The 25,155-nt window shown below is 42.2% G+C and overlaps 1 protein-coding gene and 1 long non-coding RNA gene across 2 annotated transcripts in view; one reads left to right on the forward strand and one right to left on the reverse strand.

The window, feature by feature from the left end:
* Positions 1–25,155, reverse strand: part of LOC310908256 — an 84,289-nt gene that overhangs the window by 20,003 nt on the left and 39,131 nt on the right. The gene's annotated exons all lie outside the window — the stretch shown is intronic.
* AKR1D1 (aldo-keto reductase family 1 member D1) overlaps positions 1–25,155 on the forward strand; it is a 35,065-nt gene that overhangs the window by 2,153 nt on the left and 7,757 nt on the right. The window contains exons 2-4 of the mRNA XM_083859096.1: positions 14,413–14,580; positions 18,969–19,085; positions 23,546–23,623. Coding sequence (XP_083715222.1) covers positions 14,413–14,580; positions 18,969–19,085; positions 23,546–23,623 — 363 coding nt within the window. The remainder of the gene's footprint in view (positions 1–14,412; positions 14,581–18,968; positions 19,086–23,545; positions 23,624–25,155) is intronic.

Below are 25,155 nucleotides of genomic sequence, written 5' to 3' on the forward strand. Positions count from 1 at the left end.
CTGGTGGAGCTGGGCTGGAGCTTTACGCTGGGATTAGGACTGATATCTGAGTAGAAGAACTTGTCACAGAGAGCAGCTGGGGAAACGCAGCAGCAGCAGCGTGCTATGGGATTTGTTGCAGAATTGTGCTGCTGGTCCGTGATGGGGCAGGACGTTTAAATAGGTCACGGCTTAAAATTTGCCCGTTTCAAAACGGCTGCTTTGCCGATAAGGGGGATGGGGGGTGGGGGCTTCTGTCAACTCCTTGCTGTGGCAGCGGAGTGCTGCTCGGCTGGGACAAGCTGCTTTGCCGAGTGCTGACTAGTGCCTGGTGCGACTTCCACCGGGATGCCTGGCGAGGTGTCTGCCCTGTTCCTCCTGCCTCAACAGCTGAAAGGCGTTATGGTAACCCAGGACCGTTTCAAGGTTTATCTTAAGGAGTGAGGCTATAAACTAGCGCTGACACGTTTCCCTTAAAATGCTTAGTTGTAGCCTTTTGTGGCTGAATTGCTTAAGAAGCAGCATCTGAGCCACGCATTCTCCAGCGGTGGGGGCAGGCAGCTGGTGGTAGCAACGGCTCAAGCCAGCCCCAGCACTCTATTTCTGCTCATGAGTCAGATCCCTGCAACTTCTAGTTATTTTGCGCTTTGATGTAAAATACAGAGCCAGTCATTTGTCAGATTATTCATCTTGCTCTTGGAGGCAGGTTTTTGGTTTTATGCTAGTTTCTTGTTTTGATTTTTTTCCCCCAAAGGTCATTCACCCTGGCACCTCCATGTCAGAGCAGCTTGTCCAAATCAAATCTGTTTTCTTAGTGTCAGGCTGTAGCCCAGTAGCTCGTAATGAGCCTCGAGTGTTCTTCCTGAAGTGCAGGAATGTGCTCGCTGGTTAAGCCAACCAGGCAGATCTAGTTAGCCATGGAACAGGGAAATCTTCTCCGGCAGTCGGTTAGAAGAAAACAAAGGCAGGAGGCCAGCTTTCACGTTTCAGGCTTTGTCTGGATAAATTGAACAGCAGTGCCTTCAAAACTGAAATGTGTCAGCAGCTTGCCTTGCTCATCTTAAATAACTTAATTGTTCTCCCAAAGACGATTTTGGGAGATAAGTCATGCTTCTCTGGTTGTGAAATACTCAAAAAAAAATAAAAATAAAATATAAAAATCTAGTGACAGAAAGTCCCCTATACAAGTTTACTGACTCAAAGTTGTACATCACTCAACAGGAACAGAGCTGGACCACGGTGGAAAAGGTCTGTTTGATAATCAGACTCATTTAAACTGAATGCTCTTTCCCCCTAGATGTAAGAGAGCTTTTCTTCTGACTGGGTAGAGGTTGGGATGACAATTCAGCTAATTCTCTGAGGCTGAAAAGTGCAATGTTGGGCGTTTCTTTTTGCTTTACTCTCCTACCACAGCAAGAAAGTACGATGAAGCCATTGGCTATCAGTTCATCTGCTAACAGGAAGAAAGCCGTCTTCACTGGGTCCCAGAATAGAATTAGTAATAAACTGGGGTTATTTATCAAGAGAAGCACATAATTTCTTTTTCTATAAGTTGGTAAATTGTTGTTTCCTGTCCTTATTTTAAAATAAAGGAATACAATAATTACATAACTATTAAATTTAATTTTCTTTTGCAGGCAGATTTCAATGTAGTTAAGTTGGTTTTGCATTATCCTTCATGCAAGGAATGGAATGTATGATTTGTATTAGATTCTTGCCTACATAAAAAATTAGGCTATTTATCCTACCAAGGATGGACTCAAGCGAATAAGTGGAAATCTCAGTCACTGACTTCTTTCCCTGTTCTCTCTTCCCTTCCCCAAATATTATTTCTCCTCATGGGTTTGGGTGGGAACCACAGTGGGAACTGTGAATCAGGACTACCAATGCACTCCAGACAGCTTTAAAATTCGAGGCCAATTCTACCTCTCTTTGGCTCTGTGGATTCTTCTGGCAAAGCCCTGTGAGTGCAGGAGTGGCTCTGCCAAGGCTCCAGCAGATGCATCGTGTCCAGCTCCTCCTCCCTGAGGGCCCCCAAACCGTTGACCCAATTCTCGAGGGTATTAAATAGATGGGGGGAGGAGGGAGAGGGCAGCCCCACAGGGGAGAGTGGTAGAGGAGGACAGTCCACTGGATGAGCCCCTGGTATTGCCCTGTGTTGCAGCAGAACCAGACCAGCCCATGGCAGGCTCCTACTATCTCCCAGCAGTGATTCTTAGCTCCCGGCACAGCCCATTAAGTGGTACTGGCACCCATCTGGAAGCAGATGAAGTGTGGGGGCGAACAGTCTTAGAGGGGAAAGGTGCTAAAAACACTCCTAAATCCTGGAAATCCTATGCCTCGTTAAAACTGCACTTTTGCCTGCTTCACCTTATAACTCATCCCTGTCAACACAGCTAAGATCATCAGTCCAGTGTCTCCACATAAATACTCGCTGTTTCCCTGGAAGGTCAAGGGGCCTTGGCCACAGCTCCTCTCCTGCCTTCCTGTTTTGACTGAGGGAGGACAGGGCTTGGAGAGAAGGTTGTAGCAACCGCACTGTACACAGGCGCTGCTTCTGAAACATAAGATTGGGCAAAGTGCTCAAGAATAGCGCTGGGTGAGGGCTGTTGGCAAGTTGTGACTTAGCTAAAAATGAGGTTCTGAGGTAGCCAAATCCATTCATGAATTGGAAGCAGTTTTGTGGAATAGTTTCAGGCAAAACAAATGGCAAAGCATTTCATTTTGGGCACTGGCAGTACAAGCTGAGGAATCAAAGAATTATTAAAGCACTTGGAGGTAGCAGTTGCCTTTCCCTGAATAGCCCGCTGCTAAGGGAATCCACATGGGCGGTGGGAAACCAGATTCAGTCCTCCTCTCAGCCTCTGGGGATTAAATTCATATCAGACAGCTCAGGGAAATAACGTGATTGTGGGGTAGGTGATAGCTAGAGAGAGGCAAGAAGAAACACGCAGCCTTGAGCAGGAGAAGCACCCTCCCCATGGGAAAGCGCACTGCCCAGCCGCCCCACAGCGCTGGATGCTGAAGTTTCCCCAAATCTTTAACTACCACAAAGTAACCCTTATGAATGCCCAGACAGTCTGGATTTTGTTTAAGAAGAATTTGCTGGTTTGAATCAGAGAGAGGAAAAGTTCATCCAGGGCTCCCAGATCCAGTCTGAGTGACCAAATTAAAAAAAAAAAAAAAAAAAAATCTGGTTTGGATAAGTAAAAACACTGTTTTGGCACCCTGAATTACTTTTTACACCCAAACTAGAAGCTGAACAGAGTAATTTTTCATTGTACAGGTCTAACAGCCTCTAATGCTCTCATAGGATCATTTATGCCAAAAAGTTCCTCGTACAAGGATGTGTATCACAAACTTTTTCAATCACTCTTCATGGTGCTGGCTGCACCCCTCCTTCAGGCTGCCTGTCTTTGGAGCTGCCATAGGCTGCTGTTAAGTCAAAAGAGGTAATAAGTGATTTGTCCCCACAATGGGATCTGGATGTCTGAGCTGCAGTAAGGGAGGAATTGCATTCAACTTAATCCCCCTTGTTTTCCTCCTGGAAAGCCACCAGAGACTTCTGAAACACCACTGGCTAGAGACAGCAATGATTTCAGGTGACTTGCAAAGAACGTCACCTGGCCTGACCCGAAGCTACAAAATGAATCATGTATGGAGCATTCCTGGGAGAAGTGATACCTGAAATCTCTGCAGATACTGTTGAGCTTAAAGGCTTTCACTTCTTGATTTCTTGCCTGTAAATTTCTCCTACTGTGACTCACACAACTGTCTTCCTCCTGAGGTAAACTTGGCTTCTGGATTTTTTCTTGAAAGAGATGAGAGAGACAGTGACAAGAGCAGGATCTCTGCTAGCATCCAAGTGTTCTTACAGCCCTATCTTATTTTCCACAACATGCTATTAAAATAAATATGTAAAGAAAATACTTCAGTCCTTTTAATGTGAATGATTACACATGAATATGTGTTTGAAGTCAGCAACTATTGAGTATGAAGTTAGCTCTCTAATGAAGTGATCTTTATGAACCTACATGAAATTACCACAGATGTAGGCCAGGGAATTATTTTTTCAGAGGTAAAATATTGAGAACTTATTTGAACAGAGCTGGGGGAGTCAGCTGGTATATTTGGTTACAAAGCCTCTTATTTATGCCTTGAACTTAAGAAGTAAATAAAATTCCTGAAACAATTTTTTTTTTAAGTTATTGGGTTGTATCTCCTAGCCAGCCTTTCCAAAAGACATTGTGTCCCTTCACAGTCCCTTTTGGTAACCACCACTGGCTTTCTCAAGGTCTTTGGTTTTTAAGCAGTAGTATTACCTCATGCAGTACTAGTTCTTCTTGTCTTCAGGGAGCACTTTGGAGCAGGAGAGCCACAGCTGGCCAACACATAGCAACATGAGGTCTCTCAGGGCTGGGATTTCTGAGATGTTTCAGAGGGTAGCCTCATGTTCCCTCAGTCTCTGAGGATATCCTAAAATCATACGTCCAAGTGGAGATTTGACCAGTTGAGTCAGGGGTAAAGGGAAGGAGATACATTACTGCAGCCCAGAAAGACAACTGCCTGATCTGCTACATGTCCCGGAGGGCTCTTTGCCTGCCTGTTAGTAAACCCTTAGCCTAGCCTTCACACTAAACAGTATTTATCCTGAAACCCAATATCTGCAGTCAGATTGCTTACGGAGTTATTACTCAGTTAGTTTTGTGCTGGAAGGACTAAACGATACTGAGGCAAATTTGCTTGCACAAACTGCAGATGGCATGCCTCTCCTTCAGTGGCTGGTATCCTGGTGTTGAGTGACGCTCTCATTGATTAATTGCTCAGATTTTATTCCTTAACTAAGTCAGTTACTGGCAAGACCCAGTTGCCAAGAGCAGATAAAGGCAGGATTTCTTGATACTTGGTGCCCAGATTCCTTGAGGAGGTGCAGCAGCGGGCATCAGCTTTTAGCAGGCAACAGACCAACTTGGCTCTTGGGCAAGAGCTTGTGTGAAGAGTCAAGAAACTGCAGTGATTGGGCTCTAGTATTGTCTTAATTCATTCCTGCTGTTTGCTACAGAGGTGGCAAATATACCAGGGAATAAGTGCTTTCACACATCATACTCCTTATAGCAAAGAGATGAGGGTACACACTAGAAGCTTAAACTAAATCAAAAGGGTCTCAGAACAAGTTCTGATTTCATCAATGACTTTTGCTAAAAGCTTACTGCTGCATGACATATTTTAAAATTCCCTTTCTTATATGCTCAAGTGGCATGTTTACTACCTTTGGTTTATCTTGCATTGTCCTTTTTTTCTTAACCGTACAACTTTTCTGTTCTGCCACTGGAGCAGTCTTCCTCCATTTCTGTGTCTTCAGCACTTCTTTCATGTTTAGCCTTGACCTCTCCTCCTCTGCCTGCAGCCACCTCTTGATGCCTCAGTTCCTGCTAGCTCCCTGTAATCTTGTGTTATACAATAGAACATTTTTGGCTTGCATAAAAGCAAGATTGCATCTTTGTCTCATTAAGAAAGGAAACTTAAGTCATATAGTTAGAAAAATCAGGTAATTAGAACAGGTAGATGCTTTTTTTTTTTTTTTCCTGAAATGTAGCAGACTCAGAAACTTCTAGCTTTTATGTAAGACCTGTGCTCTAACCAGATTTTAAATTTGGATTTGATAAAATTACTTACCAGACTCTGTTAACCTGGAGGAAAGATTCTTGCATGCAACTTTCTTGGAGACACAAGTTTTGTTCCTAATACTTTGATTTGTACAAAACCCATAATTCCATGACATTGCTGAATTTGCAAAATGCTCTTTTACCTCCATGTATCTTCCCTGATGAAATCTCTGTGGTTCTTCATTTCCATGAAACTGGAAGCTTAATAGAAAACAAAGTGATAGTATTACTAATCTCTGCTCTGTGCTAATGGCTTCTGTTTCCAGTTGTGAACACAATTAGTGTCTAATCATGTGTAGCAGATTAAAAGATGTGTTTACTGAAGTGGTCAACATGTAAAATTCCTAATGACAAAGAGCCCAGCCTTGTAGATGAGTGTGAATGCAAAACTAACTTTCTAGCTACAAAGTTCATTAACCAAGGGAGGACTTCTGAGCAAAATGGACACAAAATTGCTGGTCCTGGAAAATGGTGAATTTTTTAGTTTGCTATACGGAGCAGATTGTGCTCAGAGCAACTTCTTCCCATCCCCCTAGCTACCCCAGCATCCCTAAAACAAAAACTCTTCTTCTTAAAATAATAGTACCTCTAACCTATGATGACATCTCAGCTGCTACATGAAAACATTTTCAGGCTGCTCCAGGACCAAGAGAGGTATCCCCACGCAGAGCCGAGGACTTGCACTGATGAATCCGCTGACAGCCAGGTAATTGCCTGGCCTTGCACAGGCCTGGCCTGCCTAATCTGAGCAGAGGAACTGGCTCTTGCAGCCACCCTGGCACCGCGTCATTTGGCTCCCAAACACAACATCAACACGTGCAGACTTGGACATGGCAAGAGCGCTCCACAGGAAAATGATCCCAGAACAAGGGCGCCAATAGGAGGTGACAACCCTGTCTGGGCGTCAGGATAACTTTTAGATGGTGGATATCAGGTACCAACATGATCCACCAAACTACAAGTCTGCCTATGACACAGGGTAGAATTGTGTTTAATCAGTTCAGATCCAAAACTAATTGAGGGTTAATCCAGATAAGCTTTTAGGACAGTAGCACTACTCAAAACCAGTCACAGGGATTCTTATTTGAAAGAGAATACCTCTCTGTAACCAAACAGAGAACAGACCTTTTCCATTCCATAGCTCCATGCTGGAAGTGACAAGCACTAGCTGTTTCAATATACTCCTCTTCCAAAAACTACAAAGTTAGCTGTTACCAGTGCAATCATACTAATCCAAATATTGACACCCCAAAAATAGTACTTTTATTCTTCTCTATGGCTTTCTAAATATGCTGGGGGCTTTTTTTTAAGCCCATTCAATAGCCACAAGGAAAGCCATTCTATCTAAATAAAAGTTAAGAAGGTTGTTTTATGGAAGATGAGACCAGGAATCGCTGGCATTGTTGAAGAGAGGAAAAACTGAACCCCTATGAGTGAGTAATCGGGATTACCACAACTGAAAGATACGCTTTTTGGCAAGAACATTTAGAGACCAATTTTCCAGGCAAAGCTCCATTTTTATAATGTCCCTGACCAACTCCATACGTTCAAAATGGCTGTGAACTCCTATGTGTCCCTGATTCCCCACAGTTCTCCAGTAAATAGTGTAAGCATGTTCTTGCAGCTCATGTAGGAAGCTAACATCTGGATTGTCTCTTTGGTTGAGCTAGGAGGCCAGATTTGTCAAAACTTGAAAGCACTGTGCAGAAAATGCCTCTCTAGGCTCCGAAGCCAACTCTTGTTGGTTCAGCTAACTAGGTGGTGGAATTCCCCAAGTTTTACATTTGCCTTTGCAAACACTTCTTCGAACTGGTGCCAGGAACCTCTCCTCTTTAACTCTAGGGAATGAAGCAGAAGAGGTACTGGCAACCTTTTCTTCTCTTTTATTGCACAAGCTGGTGCTTTATCTTCCACTTGTACCTCATGCATCCCTGTGATTGCATTGCTTGTCTGAAGGGTATTTGGAAGGGTATACCCATCCTTCCAGATAGATACAGGCTTTCCAGGGCCAGCTGGCTGGCCAGCTGGTTGTTGTGTCCTTCGGCTCTTCAGGAAACTTTCCCAGTCCATCCCACTAGCACCGTGAGCAGAGGAATCCAGGTGTGCAGAGCATGTACTTGGTTTGCTTTAAGCTTCACCTTGCATTAACTCACTTCATATCAAGTGAAAAGTTGCAACGTTCCTAAAACTGATGATTCTGCAATCAAGTGTTAAAAATAACTCAAGCACCCTCTGCCAGCTACCATAATAAGGCTTTCCTGAAGACAGCTTTGGCTAAATCCTAGAATAACAAAGTCACAGGAAGTCTAGAAATGCTAAATCTGCAGTTATGAAATCTAATTTCTGTTGTATGGACAAACCCCACGCTTCAGGCCAATGATAGAGCATCAAGTAAGAGGGAAAAGGTACTCCTTTTCTACTTTTGTTCATGGTGTGACACAAGGCCACAGGTGACACCATTCCCCCCACCTTCTCTGTGCATATTTGTTGTCCTACACCTTCCAAGGCAACACGGTACATGATATAAAGCAAAGTTCTGTGCTGGCACAGCAGCCTTTGGCTCTTAGGTGTGTTCTCTGCCTCTGTTCCCAGCTCTACCTGCTTTTGCAGAGAGCCCTTTGCTGGGTTTTGCTTCCTGGATGGTGGCTGCCAATGCTTCCGGGGGATGAAAGCCAGATTTTCCTGTGTATGAGAGAGAGGGATGTGCTGGCGGTTGCATTTTCCAAGAAAGAGGTGTACAGTACAGCTTCTCTTTTACAAGATTAAACAATTCTAAGAATTTACCCTTGTGTGGCTCATATCCTCTGGCTTTGTAAACTCAACCTGTGCTTTCCTGCAGGGCCTTCAGTACACATGCTTTCTATGCTCTGTTCCTAACATCTTAAGCCAATCCTTTTTGCCAGTTTATCCAGAAAACAGGCAAATGGAAATAAGCAATTGGGCTTCTAGAAACTTGCATAAGAAACTGTGTGTGAGTGCCGAGCTCTGATGAAGGAGGCCCTGAGCCCAGGAATGTACCTACTTTCTCCTTCCTGTATTTAGCTGACTAAGATTCCTAAACAGCAGCTCCACATCCTAAATTATAGGTTTGGACTGGAGCACTTGGCCCATGGCTTGGATGTCTTGTGTAACTGCTGCAGCTAAACTCAGATTTTTCCAGAAGATGGCCCTATGTCTCCTAACACTTCAGGCTTTTTCCCCCAGGATCATTATTCCCAGCTGAGAGATTGCAGAGTGTTGCACTAAACAGGTGAGATGCTCAGGACTAAGGTAAAGGGCTTCTTTCCTGAAGTGCTGCTTCCTCTGCTCTCATGTGCTGCTGACACTAGTGCAACTCTGTAAAGCTGCTCCTGTAAAACAGGACAGAGCAGAATCTGGGAGCCTGAGTCAGACTTTTCCTTTACTGTATACACTAATAAAAAATAAATGATGATACTGATATTACAACATGAAAACAGTGACTACAGTAGCAGTTCACATGATTTTGCAAGATTATAATCTACTGCCAATGTATCCTGTTAGCTTTACTTTTGAAGATAACCCTCTTAATCAGCTGGAAAGCCAAAGGAAATTGCTGACCAGAAAAAGATGCTATAGAAAAACCAAAGAGTTGGAGGGCAGCTGAACTGTGACACTAAATAACAGTAATAAGTCAGACAACCACTAACACTGCTGAGCAAACACTACTACTTGAGTGGGAAAACAAAAATTCCTGGGTATGCCTGCACAAAAATATTCTCCTGTGGCTTGGTCATGTGCACTCATGAACAAAACTGAAGCGGAACCATTTTCTATGGTAGGGAGAATAGTTTTTGACAAAATGGGATGTCATGCAAGGTGTCTGGATTAAGCATTAAAAATTAGGAAAGTTTATGGTCTCAGAGGAAAAAGAGAGCAGACCTTTTCAGACAGACAGAACTGATGAAGCACATTGCTTTTTCAGACTCACAGAAAGTGGTAACTGGCCAGTTGGCTACTTCATCTGTGGAGAAGAGGCCAAATTGCTGCTTCCTTTCTTTCAGTGAAGGTGCATATCTGAGTCCCAGCCCTTCTATTGGATTTATTTATCATGGAGCCTGAAGGAAACAGACACCAGTTAAATCTGTCATGCATGATGGTAAATCAGGTGGTTTACAAGCTATTGATTCATAGAAGGTGTGGAGATTGACTGATACGGACTCTGCTATGCCAGCAAAGAAAAGCTAGTTTATTACACTGGGTTACTAGTGTTTATAGGTTACTACATTTGTACAGAACTTTTCACACTGACCCCTTTGTCTCGGTCCCCTTTAGAAACAAAATTTTCTGATTATTCTTTTTATGCTAGTAATGATCTTTGCTATCTCTTTTGTCAAAGCAGTCAGTATCAGAGAGTCAGAGTAACTAGACATGATGCCTTCACTTCTGTTTTCGCTCTGAGTTTATTTCTCTCACAGCTTCTACTGTACTAGGGCTAGAAGGTTGGCAGTGCTGTCTGATATTCAGCTTCTGTAGCTGTCTGATCTTCCACAGAGGGAATAATTGTGTCTCTTGTTTCCTTGAACTTTGTGATCTTAAAAATAACGCAGATGCTATTGAAGAAATATATTAGTGATTGAGCAAGTCCTCCTAGTCAACCAGTTATTCTTTTATCATAAAATGTGTGATGAATTTAATATGGTTCTTTGGCACAAATTAGTGACTGTCTGCAAAAGCACTGAAGATAAATATCTTCACAAGTGGTTATAAAACTCCAGTTCTAAAACAAGTCCTTGATCAAAGTAGCATAGTTGCAAGGCATGCTGATTAGAAGCTGAAACATTAATTATGGTGAAGGATCAAGAACACCTCTTATCTACACATAAATAAAAAGTAATAAAGAAGCAGATTTTTCTTTGGGCCAAAGCTGGAGAGTTCTGAATTACTACTAACAAAGCACAAAAGTTTATGACAGAGGCATTTCAGTACCTCATCTAGTATTTGTACAACTCTAAAAGTGAGCCCTGCTCATTCAGGAATGGTGCAAAAATAAAGCAAAATTAAAGCCCTGGAGTGAGTAGGCAGCAGAGGCAACTGCATTTTGGGTAAAATACTAAGAGAGTATAACCTGCAGGAAGGAGAGGGAAGAGGTCTAGGGTTCTGAGTAGAATAAAGTGGTTGCCCATGGCCAAATAACCTGGGAGGTGCTGTTCCATCAGCTGCCATGATAAGTGGTGCCGACCCTTATACAACATAGATGCATCACAAATTTCTACCTGTACCTAAATAAAAGGTTTAGTATTTATTATAAAAACTGGTTTTCAGTTGTAACCTTTGCTCTGGTCACTGCTGAGGACAATGAAAGACAGAAGAGATTTCAATGCCTCAGACTGAGTAGCTAAGTAGAGGGGAAAGATCCAGGTTTGTGCCTTCTCTGATGGAAAGATGGATGAGCAGTGGTGGTCTGAGTCACTCAACTTCGGTATGATCTGTCAGGAAACAGTGGAATAAGATATGACACCTAAAGCAACACTTCTAAAAAGTGGCAATACCACAACATGACTAGCCTGTTCAACTCATCAGCACAGTTTACCACAGCCCATTACTGCAGGATTTGGAAGGATTAAATATGTGAAATGCCAGAAATGATAGTTTCTCCATTAGAATGAAAATAAACATATGGTATAAAGTTTCCAAACTCACAGATGTCTCAGACCTTCAGCTGGGATGGTTCAATAGAGGCAATATTTTCCAAAAACTGTTCCCTAGATTGCTTTGCATTTTATATGAAGCACCTTAGACCAGAATCTGTCAGAACTAATATACCACATCAGATGAAATGGACTAGTGCAATAAAAACATACATATATATATATATATATATAATGTAAGCCCATCTCCAGCCACTGGTAATCAAGACCTGATCCTCTAGCCCCTAAAGAATAAGGTTATTCCTTGAGATGGAGGAGTCTTTCACAAGATTATTTGTACAGATGTAAGTCCCATATAAAAAATAAGAAATACACAGAAGTTCAGCTCTAACACAAGTCAACTGGTTCAGCCAAAAGCAGATGCAGTAACTGCAAGCATTTCCCTCTATTCTACCCTCCTCCCATGTCTGAAACTGTGCTGTTCCCTTACATGTGAGATTCTACCTTTCCTCACCTATTCCTTCTGCTTTTCTTGCTGACCAAATGGGCCCTGGTAACTGAGAAAAGATGCAACTCAGGAATCAACATTTCCTTGCCTGGTAGAGTTTATTTTAGTGTCAGGAAACAACAGGGTAAATTCTGGTACTGGATTCACATCCCATTTTCAGTCTCTTCAACAAATGGAAAAAGTGAAAAAGAAAGAAATTTTCTTCCCCCAAATCTATATTATGGTAATGCATCACCATCCTCTAACTGCTTTGCTTTCATACACTTGAATGGTAAAAGTCAAACAGGCTGAAGAAATCTAGAAGACACACTGTTTGCAAAATCACATTTCAGAGAGAAAAAACACTGATAACACTTTTGGAAATATACTTGTCTTCCAGATAACTAATAATCACTTAGGCTTGAGCTCCCCAGACCTTTCGGCTGAGCCCTGTTGCTCTGTGCCAGTCAGCCTGAGCTTTGCAACTGCGGCTCCAACCTCCTGTGGCTCATTGCTGGGGCAGAGGTCTGAGTTACTGTCATCAGTCACCGCAGACTTGTAATACTCGTGTCAGAGCTTTCATCCTGATGCCTCTCTCAAATCCTCTCCTGCAGGTTCAGGCAGGGACAAAGCAGAGAACATGTTGGAGGTTGTCACTGCTCCATGCCTCGCACTTCTATAACGCTGCCCGGCATACCCTAAGTGAAAAGTAGCCACTGAGTGTACCTGAAAAGCTGGTAGCTACCATGGTCTTTGTTACACCCGACTAGCAGCCAGGAGAGGGCCCTGCCAGGGGCCAAGCATGCTCTTGGGAGACTTCCACAATGAAAGCAGCAAAGCACCGAAACAAGTGTTTCATTGTCTCCCTCAATTAAGCACACAGTATTGCATCATCACTGCTGTAAATACTCTAGAGTGCCAAACTCTGCCATTTTGCTCCTCAGCCCTCATTCAGGTCTGTAATAAACAACAGCACGTGTGAGCAGCTTTGCATTTTAAGTAACCTTTAGGCACTGCGTGCTGGAGCAGAAAGTTCCTCCCAAGCCCAAACAGAAGCTGGTCCATTTTATGTCCCTCAGAATCAGCCAAGATGGGGCACTGAGCAAGCACGCCAAAATAGGGTCCCATTATCCCAGAATAATCCGTCACCAGCCTACAGTTCTGGGACTGAAAGACAGGGATGAAGACATCCCCAGGTGTCTTCAACACTCCTTCAATGACTTTTCTTTCATGAACATGGAAGGGAAGACCAATGTCCTTAATCATTGAAGCATCCTATAGCAGCTATGAGTTTTACAACTTCTAGCTCAACAGCTGATGGAAGAGAAAGTGTTTCTTTCATGACAAACTCATGGACAGCCAGGCCAGTGGCAGTTGTAAAAGGACAGCTATGGTAAAAAATGGTCCTTCCCAACAATACTTACTGCCAGTCCTGCTTCTCTCCTTCCCCTTCCCTTGGCATTGTCAAAGCTAACAAATTCAACATCCTCTGTTCATACCGTCTCATTTCCAGACACCTCTGGCATCTATTTTCTTCACAGGAGATGTAGTGTGGTGTCTTGGCCCTGCGCTTGCAGGTAGCAAAATCCAACTCTTGCCCTTTTTTTGTTGACAGACAGCAGCACAGCAGAGCAGTTTTACTTGCCCTACTTCAGTTTTTTGTTAAAGTGTATCAGATGTCCCTGTTGCAGCAGAGAAATGCCCATGAAAAGGATGGGAGAATAGCCTTGCTCCACGCCCTTGGCCACCACCACTTAGAGCTGCTCTCTCATTATAAAAAGTGAAGGAACCGTAAGTTGTATTCAGTACAATTTTAGTGACCAGACAAATAATTTCAGTAACCAGTTTTATGCTTTTTTGCTTAGTTTGGCCTACATGTAATTTTGCTTGCCACATTGGCTAATGGAAAATATGGAAAATATGACTGTTCTGAAAAAACAAGCTTACTCTGAATTTTGGCAACGATGAGCAAACATAAATGCAGCACACAGTACAAAAATGTCACTTACTAGGAGGTTTCTTGGGCTCATCTTAAACTGAAGCAGTAAAATATATATAAATATACACTAAAGCAACTACTGTTTCTTAACCACACAGTAAAGCAGCTGTTCAGAACTGAGAATACAGGTAGATAGTCCTGACCTTCAGATTGTGATACCAACAATGATGGTTGGTACGTTGTAAGTTGATTTGAGGGGAAAGAAGTCAAATCCAAATTCCTGCACTGCTGAAAGGTCCAAGCTATTCAAACAGCCTCTGATCAGCAGGCGGTTGGCCAGCTCTGCTCAACCAAAAAGTCATCTTCCTCTTGAGTATGGGATTTTATCAAATGGCTGTTGTGGGAAAGCCCTTGCTCTCTGGATAAGAAATTATTTCCATATCAAATGCATTCAATTCTACTTCCTGAGGACGTTACTATTCTCTCTTTCACAGAGACAGTGAGAGTTTTTTGCTTTGCTGCCTTCTCCCAGTCTAATCCCAAATGCCCAACAATTTTGAGAAAAAGTGCACAGCACTTTTTTATTTAAAAGTTGGAACGTGGTTGCCTGGGACGGTCACTCAGGATGAATTACACCACGAATCTTGCACACAGCTCAGGGACTCTCTAGCACTGAAGGACAGGTAAGCACACAGGCTGACACTGTCTTCATTCTTTTCCTTCTCCCATCAGACCCCTAAAGGTTCCTGTCTGGAGGCGGTGAAGATTGCCATCGACGCTGGTTACCGCCACATCGACGGTGCCTTTGTCTACTTCAATGAGCATGAGGTGGGACAAGCCATCCGGGAGAAGATTGCTGAGGGGAAGATCAAGCGAGAGGACATATTTTATTGTGGCAAGGTGAGAACCTGCACTCAGATTATTTACACTAAATCCAGGATTTCCATGAATGGTCTTTCTTAAGAATTCCAGCAGTCAGCATCTGGAATGCTTCCTTCCAGATCCAACATCCTTTATTTTTCTTTCCTAGCATTACCAGAGTGCTGCAGATCTTTATGAACACTAGGTTTGCTGTGAGGCACAGGAATAACTGTTGTTCTCTGTTCAAATCTCTGATAGCAGCATGAATCACGCAACATCCCTACTGCTCAGTATTGTAGGCACCTGCAAGTTAAGACCATGGCTTCATTCAGACTAAAGTGCTGCCTAACCTGTTACTGTGCCACACTTTGTGCTGTCACACACAGAGCCCCATCTGGACAATGATCCTGCAACTGAGCTATTTTCTATTAGAGCAATTCCCTGCACAGGTTTGCCATGAGGTTGCACAACGAAAAGGGTGAGAGCAAGCACATGCATGCCAGTGTCTGTATATGGGAGAACAGCAAGAGCCTACACTGGTACTACTGCCAGGAAATTACTCATCAAAGCTACACCCTTAGTTACTGTATCACCTGCCATTAAAAAGTTCTAGGATGATGAATCAACTTACTTGGAGAGAAGATGTCATTACACTTCTGTTAGAGAGCAATGAGGCTGGAGTAATGCATGAGCTATTTTATAAATTCAAGCCTTAACTTTATGACTTGACCCTCTCCTAAAAGAATGAAATCCTTTGTCCAGTGAAGTGTCTGACAAAAGCTGCCATGACTGCCATGAATTACCCCAGGTGTAAGAGAGCTCATTGCACATCGCAGAATAAAGACTGATGGTGCCTGTCCAGTTTCTAAGGGAGTTTAGGGCCTCAAATAGTCCTTCCTGCAGTGCTTCTTTGAATATATCAGCCTAATATTTTCCCTTCCTCCTTTCCCAAATAAGACGTAATCCACAATTACTCAACAGACTTGCAAATAAACACCGCTGTTCCTAGAGTGAAAGATCCCATGGGATGAGAGGCCTGGCTGACTGTGAGCAATTTAGTTAAGTTCTGTGATCTGGAAAACGAAGCTTCAGATTGGATAGTTTGCAGACCAAGCGGATTTTCAGCAGCTATAGACCAATTTCCAAGTACAGTAATTTCCAATCTGTAAAATATGCACCTCTTTTCCAAGTTTCCTGCTTGGTTCTATTGATAACAACCTTGTCATTCTGAGAAAAACCTCACGTTCTGAAATTCTCTGCCTTTATCAGGGGAATTTCTCATTCTCTCATACACCAAATATGTTGATTTGGATCAGTGAAAATATTTGGTTTCAGCAATTTTATAGTTTCATTACTACAAATTATCAGTAATATTACAAATCAAAACCACCAAGCTGTGCCAAAAGGTTAGAACCAGATGTCCTAACAATTTTGAGTATTTTCACTTTTTCAACTGCTTCCCCTGCAGATTATTTGCCCATATCAACCTTTAGGCTCTCTGAAAGCACATCTCCTTGTAAAATTTCCAAACTTAATTTATTTATTAAGCTTTTCTGTATTCAGCTGTCTGATCACTGGATATTTTTCTAGTCGATAATCACTACTGACACATTGAGTCATTTAGAAAACTGCAGGCCCTGCAAGCCACAAGGCTGCAACACACAGTACCACAACAGCCAATGCCTGTGCTCCCAGCCTGCCATGTGTCTGTGAGATGACACACACATGGAATTCTCTTACAGTCGTGTCCTGCTTGTGCTTGACAAAACATCAGCTGCTCAGGGTGATAGTCCATTATAACATTTCTACGATCTTTAAAGGAGCTCAAAGGCAGAAATGGAAAATACTCTGCAATTAATTCAATCCATCACAGTCTAGGATTTTCACAGGTTTCACTCAAAGCTTTCACAGCAGCTCTGAAATTCCCAGAAGGAGTGGGAATGGACTTCCCTTGCCTTATGTATCTTTAGTTTAATGTACCTCACAAACATAGTTATATTACAAACTACAGGCAAATCTCAACTCAGTAGATACTTCAGGCATTGATCAGTAACTGATTGATATGAACTATTACATCTTCTAGGAAACATGGTAGACACACAGACCATTCTTGGAAGCACCAGGCACTACAGGAGTTAGTTATGTTTTCTGCCTTACTGACATCAGAAGTACTGGAAATTCTTGAGAGCCTTTAGACTCAAGCCCCTGGTGCAGCTCTTTCCTTAAGCAAAGTTTCTGCAGATGGAAGGCTGATCCATCAGCAGGGACTGACGAGAGCAGCCCTGCTGAGTGGCAGCGTTACTGGAACAGTGACCTGGTGTGATTGCGCTGCATCTGCCAGTTGAAATCATCAGCACTTGCACTTGGCTCTCGCTGCTGGCTGCCTGATCAGGCAGAGCAGCTCAGCATCCAGAAATTTTAGAGGTTTTATATCAACTGCCAACATCTCACTTGGCTTATACAGCAAGACCTTTTTGGTCTCCTCTTTCATCCCAGGATATTTCTTTCATTAAACTAGAAGTAACATTTCCAGGAAACGTGGTGTCCTAAAATGCCAAAGCCAGCTGGCAGCTTTGACTGCTCAAACATGGGTTCTACTTAGGTAGATAATACAATAAGTTGTACAGATCATGAAAACAGTTATGAAACTCTCAAGTTTCCATGGCATCGATGTATTGACATAGTACAAATGTTTGCTGTTTTTAAAGGCTGGTTCTTCAGAACCTCTGCAGTTTTTAGAGGGAAACATATTCACTGGTAAATGCTGAGAGCTCAATAGAACTGGGCTAGAAATGGCACTCAGAAAGACTACTTCTAGGCAATACATCTCAGGTTAGCAAATTTCTAAAACACAGTAACAAACTGGACATGAAGTGTCTACAAAGTAATTTCCTTACTTAAATACAAGTTAAGCTCGTTTTGCATGTAAAATACTTAAAAAACACATAGACCAAAGGTGTTCAGTAAATCCAGTGGAACAACTTAAAACTCTTGAGAACAGCACCTTGGTCCCTTTACTGGAGTACACCTTAGCCCCTTACCACTGTCTGCTGATCATAAACTCTTCACATCTTGCATCATACAGTTAAGAAAGGACTAGTATGAATTTCCAGGTATTTTGGTTTGTCACCTTAGGGCAGGATCAGATTTCCTGCTCTCAGTACAACTTAACATCCTCGCTTCTGTGCACAAAACTGAGCAAATTGTTTTCCCAGAGAATAACTATAACAAAGTTTAAAAACAAAACAAGCATCTAAAACAACTTAAAGCTTACCCAGGCTATGTCCTTTAATACTTAAAATCAGTATCTTTTCACATAAATCACAGTTCAAGTTTTGTGTCTTTAGAATTAATTCATTCTATACCTTGGCATGCAGTGGCTCTCAGCTTTGATGGCAGAACTGACAAGACAATGACTATACCAGCAAACAGCAGGTTTTTCCAACGAACAAAAGAGGCAAAAACCTGAACGTGACTCCACATGATAGTTTTGTAAGTTGAAAAAAAAAAAAAAAAAAAAAAAAAAAAAAAAAAAAAAGAAAGAGAGGAAAATAGTTCAACTTATTGTGTGCATTCAAATGGCCCTTTAAACCTTCTATTGTGTGTTAATTCTGCTGCAGTTAAAATCGACAAAACTCAATCAGTTTACAAAGAGCTCTTAGTTACTAATTACCCATGCTATGGTTTTATTCTTGCAAGAGACTTGCATCAGCAGGGTTCAGTTAGAGATAGTCCTGAACACTCACCAGCTAAGCACACTCCATAGCAACCTCGGGGCATAACCCTGAAAGGAAGCAGTTTGCATTAAGGAGGTACAAAAGACTGTGGTCTAACTACTCACACCTGCACTATAGTGACTAAACACAAACACATCTTCCCATGAGGGCTGGGGAATAAGAAAAAACTTCTCTAGGTCAGGCAGTCTCTCAGGATCCACAGCCACAGGAGAAAATCAGAAGATTCTCTGTGCTGGGTGCTTGGCTGTTCAATAGCTAACTCACATGATCCAAGCTTCTGCCTTCAGGCGTAAAGCTGACCACAGATTCCTTGTGGGAACAAAGTTTTTCAGTGAAAGCATATGCTTGGAAAACAAAAGGAATCTGCCAAAGTTCATTGAGCAAGAGTTTGCAATATACTCAGCCCAGAAGAACCTGTGTTGTAATAAAAAAAAGACGTAATGGCTTTACTGGGTCAACATTTCATCAGTCCTGGGCAAAAATTCCTGTCTTAACCTCTGCACCTGGCTCTGAGAGAAGTCAAGGTAAGGCCCTCACCTCTGCCTTGCAGGGATGGAGACCACAATGTCTTTGTACTCTGCATAATGGGTTCTGTCAGAAGGACAAAAGGGAGGGAGTGTATGTTGGAGGGATTCAGCTGGTTCACTGTTCCTCCTGGCACCCAAAAAAAGCCTGTGCTTGCCTCCCCAGCTGTGGAATACCTGCCACCCCCCAGAGCTGGTGCGTCCCACGCTGGAGAAAACCCTGAAGATCCTGCAGCTGGACTATGTTGACCTCTACATTATTGAGCTGCCAATGGCTTTCAAGGTAAAAAGAAAAAAAATGGAAAAAATGCATGAACTTAGTGCACTTGGAAAAAGTGCATGAACTTAGCTTGAAACAAGGTCTCCATCTAGCATATTCCTTGCAGCTTCCAGCCCATGTTGTCAATAGCATTTTGGCAGATAACATGTATATTTTGATACATACTGCATACATGGTTTTCTGTGCACTACCCACTGAAGGGAGGCTTATAGGTGGTGTAAGAACAGGCCAGGAGAGATGTTGGTTAGAGTCTTTCTGCTGGAAGGACAGATCTCCCAATTATGGTTGAGCAGTTCCTTCTCTGAAAAATTACCATAGCTGGGCAGTATATGTGTCTGAATCCCCTCTGAGCCATAAGGAGAGAGTCACTGGAGGAAAGAGGTCATACAAAGCAGCAACAGGCCAGGGGCGAAGTTCAGAGAGGGACAGGCAAAGGTAAAAAAGTCATCAAGTTGGTTTCCTTGCTCTGTCCCAAATTAAAGCTGCTGGGCAAATTGTGGTTATGATCCTTGTCTCCATAACTGCAGCACTCAGCTTCAGTAGATCCCAACTGGTGCCAAACATGGGTTATTTATCTCTCATTCTTAAATGTTCAAGTCTGATGTTCCCTCACACTGCTGGCTCTGGGCAACTTGTAGGCAAAACCTTTGAATGCAGGGATCTCACATCACAGCTGCATGCCTCTCTCTTGCACAGTCCACAGACATTCTGCTTTCACAGCTTTTTGTACCTTTCTTTACAATTTTCCTCTACAAGTACATTACATAAAGGCAAATGAAATTAAGAGAATGATATTCAAAACATTTAAGTGGTTTTGAACTAATTAAATCCTTCTTCTAAGAAAGAATAGGGTCAGGCAATTAGTTGGTTAATTGTTTCTGAACAAGGTTTGAGCTCTAAGCTGGCCTTTGTGAGAAAGTTTGCAATATGATTATTAAAATCATATTTTGCTGCAGACTCCAAATTACCAGAACTATCAGATAGGAAGCAATTTACCAATGAGGCTATCACATTACACTAGCAGCCCTTTTTTTCCCCTGAGGAGGCCATATCCTATTAAGACCTGTATAGGAGTAACCAGACTCTGATATTAAAATTTATTTATATAGTCACATGTATGGAATCCTTTTGGGTACATTTTTGAAAATTTCCCACCACTAGCAATTTCCTGTTTCCCTTTTCTTGTGTTTGTATTCTTTAGTAGTTCATTCTCCCACATAGTGAAGGTCATTGTCTCACAATATAAAGATAGAGACAGCTGGCTTTAAAGTAATGTACATCTGACTCCCTGAGGCTTGTATCAACAATCGAGTAGTTAAAGGAGTAACAGACCTAGAGATTCATTCATGTTTCTCATGAGAGGAGAGAAAAAAATAAGTCACTTTCTTCCTGAAAAATATACACTTTTCTATGTCAAATACAAAATGAAAAAACCCCATCCTTTTGCAGTGGTGACAGGTTTCCTTTCTTTGCTCTCTTGCTCAGAAAACACCCATCCTGCCTGCGATGCTTGCTTTTGATGAGGAGCATGCAGGTGTAACTCTAAGAAACTCCTACTCCCCCCTAGCCCGCAAACATTGGTGCTTTCCTCCCCAGAAGTCTAGCAAAAGCAGTCTCTGGTTGGAAGCAGTGATGTACTTAGGACAGAACTTAAAGTACCACCCTGAAAACAGTTGGAAACACTCCCCTGCCTAGCCAGAGCCTAGCCAGCAATTTGTCACAGGGCTTTCAGGCAGAGTAAGAGGACTATGGATTCAGAGAGCACCACTCAGCAAAGTCCCACTGCTTTTCAACAGCTCGAGAATGGCCACCACGTGGGGTGAAATATTCACTGACCTACCAAAATTACCCTACACCTCCCTGTAGATTCCCCATGTAGATTCCCCATTCAGGACTTTTGTCCTTCCTGCCTTTAGCCCCCAGCAGTGTTGCTCAGCTCCTCCACCCTAGCAAGGCAGTAACCAGTAGAAACAGGTCTCCTCCAACCCACCATGTGTGATCCCTCTGCCTGGGGAGCTCATACGCAGCAGGTATTTTAGGGGTAAAAAACTGGCAGGTATTTCAGGGGTAAAAAGGCAGCTGGTATTTTAGGGGGCTCTTCTCAGATGACTGATTCATCAGTAAGCATCAACTTGTGCTCTAAATGATCTGCAAATCTGTCCCAACTGAGTGATTCTGTCACCCGACAGGAAAGCAGATATTTTAGTGTTACACTGAACAAGTTTCATCCAAGTATCTTGTAATTTTAGAAGAATAACTCAAAACAGACCATTGACATCACTATTTGACTTCCTGTTGCCCTTCTGTTTATAGGACAGGCATTCACAGGTTGTTAAAATTGCTTTCCTGAGAAAGCCCGCTTGTCAAAGACCATTTTATGAAAGCAAGAGAATGTGCAGACTTGTCTTCCTGCATGTGTGTTGGTGAGAAAATTATTATAATGGGAGCAGGACTTTTCCTCTCAGTGGTTAGCAGCTGCTGGGTTTTAAACTGGCAAGTAAGTGGTCTAGTATCTTTTGGAGTGCCTCCAGACTTCAGACATGACACGGTAAGTTGTGATCTCGCATAATGGCAGTGACTGTACAGTGTTGCCACACTAATTTCAGTGCTCATGCAGCAGCATGGTAACAAGCCAGCCTTGATCCAGTGTAAAACACAAGGCTAACTCTAAGAAAACTGCAAGAAAAAACATCAGCATTTCTAGGATGACTGGTATGATGTAGTTCATAAGAACTCTGAGCTAAAATACGTGACCAACTTCTGAAAGACCTTTTCAAAGACCCCACAATCACCACCCTGTCACCATCACAACACTGCCTTTCTCTCAGCACTTTATCCATCTGCAGTTCTTCCATTCAGAAATTCCCTTTCATAAAACGATAGCTTGGTAGAAAAAGTTTTGCCTGGAGACTATTGAGCAGAGACAACTGCACTTCAACGCCTTGCTGAGTTCTCTGCAGGTAGAAGGAAGAATTGATCACTGTAGAAATCAACAATAGTTCACACCACATCTCAGTCAAGAGAAGTTCATCTGACTTGGTTCATTTTTAAAACAGAAATGATAGAGGAAAATGAGAGGATGGTAATTAGCTGATATAACTGCTGCCTATTGACTACTATAAAAAAAGTTGAATAGAAGCTAGTGAAGTAGAAGTGGGGCAGAGTAAAAAGGTCCTGAATTCAGACTCATTTACTAAAATTAAACAGGTCCAACTGTTTAATATGTTGAACTTGCAGTCCTTGGAAAATGTGCTGGGGCATCATGGGATGAATGATTTGTTCCAAAATACCATGGGGTGGTTTTGCAAATAAAACTTTTCCACCTCACATTATACTGGCAAACACTTTGCCTCCTAATAGAAAAAAAAATGTACCCAACAGCCACCTACCTCTTTCTAGTCAAGATGTTCTTTTTTTCCAGCAAGACAGAGCAACAAAAGAAACAAGTTGTCTTTGTGGAATTCTCTGAGGAAAATCAGCACATTTGGAGGAGAGAGGCTTATGCCTGTAACTGAGACCTTGGCCCTCTGAAATCTGAGGCTGTGTTTTCCTTAGGCTCACTTTTCCCATTAAATGCCTTGGATTTGAACTCGACTGAATTGGGAGGTGATAGTTACTGATCATATTAGTCACAGCTGCATGTTCCCAAGGAGTTACCACGTCAACATCTTGTACCCAGGCCTTTGAAATGTAGCAGTTTGAAGTCAGATCAAATGTCAAACATCACAGAAGGGGTTTTTTGTTCAAAAAAAAAAAAAAAAAGAAAAAACAAACCCCAGCAAAACACAAAAGTGAAATTGTGATCAGACACAAGGGAGGGAGGTGTTAATGCATTGCCTGCAACAGCAGTGAAAGGACCAGCAAATAAGAGAAAGCTGTGCTTGTGAGATATCAGCTCATGAATAATCTCTGAAGCCTACAGAGTATAGAGATTGGAAGAAAGAGTTTCTAGTGCCCAAAGAAAGGCGGATAATACACTTAAGAGGTTAGCTATGCTATAGCCCTTTACTGCTGGTAGCTCTTGGACCCTCCAGCTGTTGGGGAGAGTACCAGCTTAGTCCAGTTCCCAAGTGCCTAGGACACAAGCAGGAGGCAAGGGAAGGGCCACATAGAAGAGGGAAGAAGTAGAAGAGAATGCAGGCTGGTACTCTAACCCAGCCCTTTGGAAGGAGACGAGTCTTTTGGATGCCATAAGATGAAGGTCAAAAGTTTACTGAAAAACAAGGCCATCCAGGAACTCCCAAGTCTACTCTCATGTGACAGTTCAGGAGTGTATCCAAGGACGATCTAGCAGACGAGGATGTGGTAAGCCCAGCATGAATGACCTGTTGAACTTAGGGTGTTTCAGAAAGCTATTCAATTTTTTGTTGTTTACTAGTAGAAACAGAGTCTGCAAAAATTTTTTTGCTCTAAAGAGTGAAATTTTTTTCTTTGAAGCACAGCAGTATGGTTTTACTTTTCAGCCTGGAGATGCACTCTACCCAAAAGATGAAAATGGAAAATTTATCTACCATGAAACAGACTTATGTGCCACTTGGGAGGTAAGCAAACACAACATCCATCCATATATGCTTTAAACCCACATTCATTCTCTTTTTTACTTGTGGTTTTCATAAACATAACTGAAGCAAATTGCCAGGGCAAATGGATTGAATTCTACAGCTCCATAGATAAATTTTATTTATATCCTTAAGCATGATTCTTTTTGCTGTCATTTAATTATTTTTATAACAAAACATTGTTGAAACACCAGACATGCACATTCCCTCTTTAAGAGAGTGCACTCTACATTCACTGCTTGAAGCTTTTATCATTAGGTTTTTACCAATCCTTCCACTTTATCAGATCTTCACAGAAAGAGAAAGTTGGAGCACTTAGAAGAGACTAGGTCATCTTGAAAATATTAGAATCTTCACTTTCAGGAAAAACAGATTTTGCCCTAAAGCTCACCATAAAAAAACCCACAAACAATCAACCAAAAAAACCCTATTAAAAAAAAAAAAAAAAAAAAATCAAAAACAACACCTCCCCACTCAACCCCCACTCCCTGCCAAAAACAAAACCCAAGACCTTGCCATCACTTGCCATTAGAACAAGTTCACTCAGTTCTAAATTTACTTATCGGATGGGAATGCAAGATTTTTCTGGTAAGAAAACTTGGAGGGAAGTAGCATTTGATTGAAAGATTGCACCCTACATTTGTTTATGATATGCTCTAGTCCTTTAGGCGGATATCTCATTAAGCTTAATGTCACTTGGCTTCAGGATCTTGGGTGAAATAGAAAGTGAGACTAGTAATCTCCTCACAGTTCTGCCTCTCAAAGCCATGGGCACCTCTTTAGTTCATGGCCAGAGCTGCTCAGCTCTCCTTCTACACCAGGCCTAATGAAATAGCATCACCAATTACATCCAGTTCACACTAAGAGAGATAAGAGGTGCTACTACGTGCTCCACTTCAGCTTGCACTGTCCAGATCTGGATAGTCATATCCCAGTTTAGCTCTACTCAAGGTTCAGCAGATAAAGATGAAGAATGTTGAAATTTTGAGTGAAATTTTGAAAGGGGAGAGAGCCCAGAGGGGGTCTGAACTTTCCCTTGGCAGCTGAGCCATCCATCCTGGGTCTCAGGGGGAAGGGGGGCTTCTACATTAACTGTTTATGTTATGTTTTAATTTGGCTGATGCAGTTCATTCCCCTCTTTTCACAGAATGGTTGCTCAGATGTTGAAAGCAATAGCTCTCCCAACACTGCTATATTTTTATCTTTGAGCTGGTGTTTAATGTAAAGGTTATTCTATAGCAGGCCACTCTCTTCAGCAAATAAGACAAGAGAAAAATAGGTGGTGGGCAGTGCCTGCAAATAGCATTAATCTAAATTTAAATGGCTCAACTCAATCCAGATAATTTCACTCTCTCAGTGTGGTGCTAGCTGGCAAAAATTAATCCAGATGACTGTATTTGCTGACTTGTCACTGAGTGATAGAAGGCATATGAGGCCAACTAGAGGTCATCAAATACACAGTGACTCTTACCTCCCTGCTTTCAGCTTCTGTGAGACAGAAAGAATAACAAAAC

This window comes from Zosterops lateralis, assembly GCF_965231275.1.
Source record: "Zosterops lateralis genome assembly, chromosome: 4".
In the NCBI taxonomy this organism is placed as follows: domain Eukaryota; kingdom Metazoa; phylum Chordata; class Aves; order Passeriformes; family Zosteropidae; genus Zosterops; species Zosterops lateralis.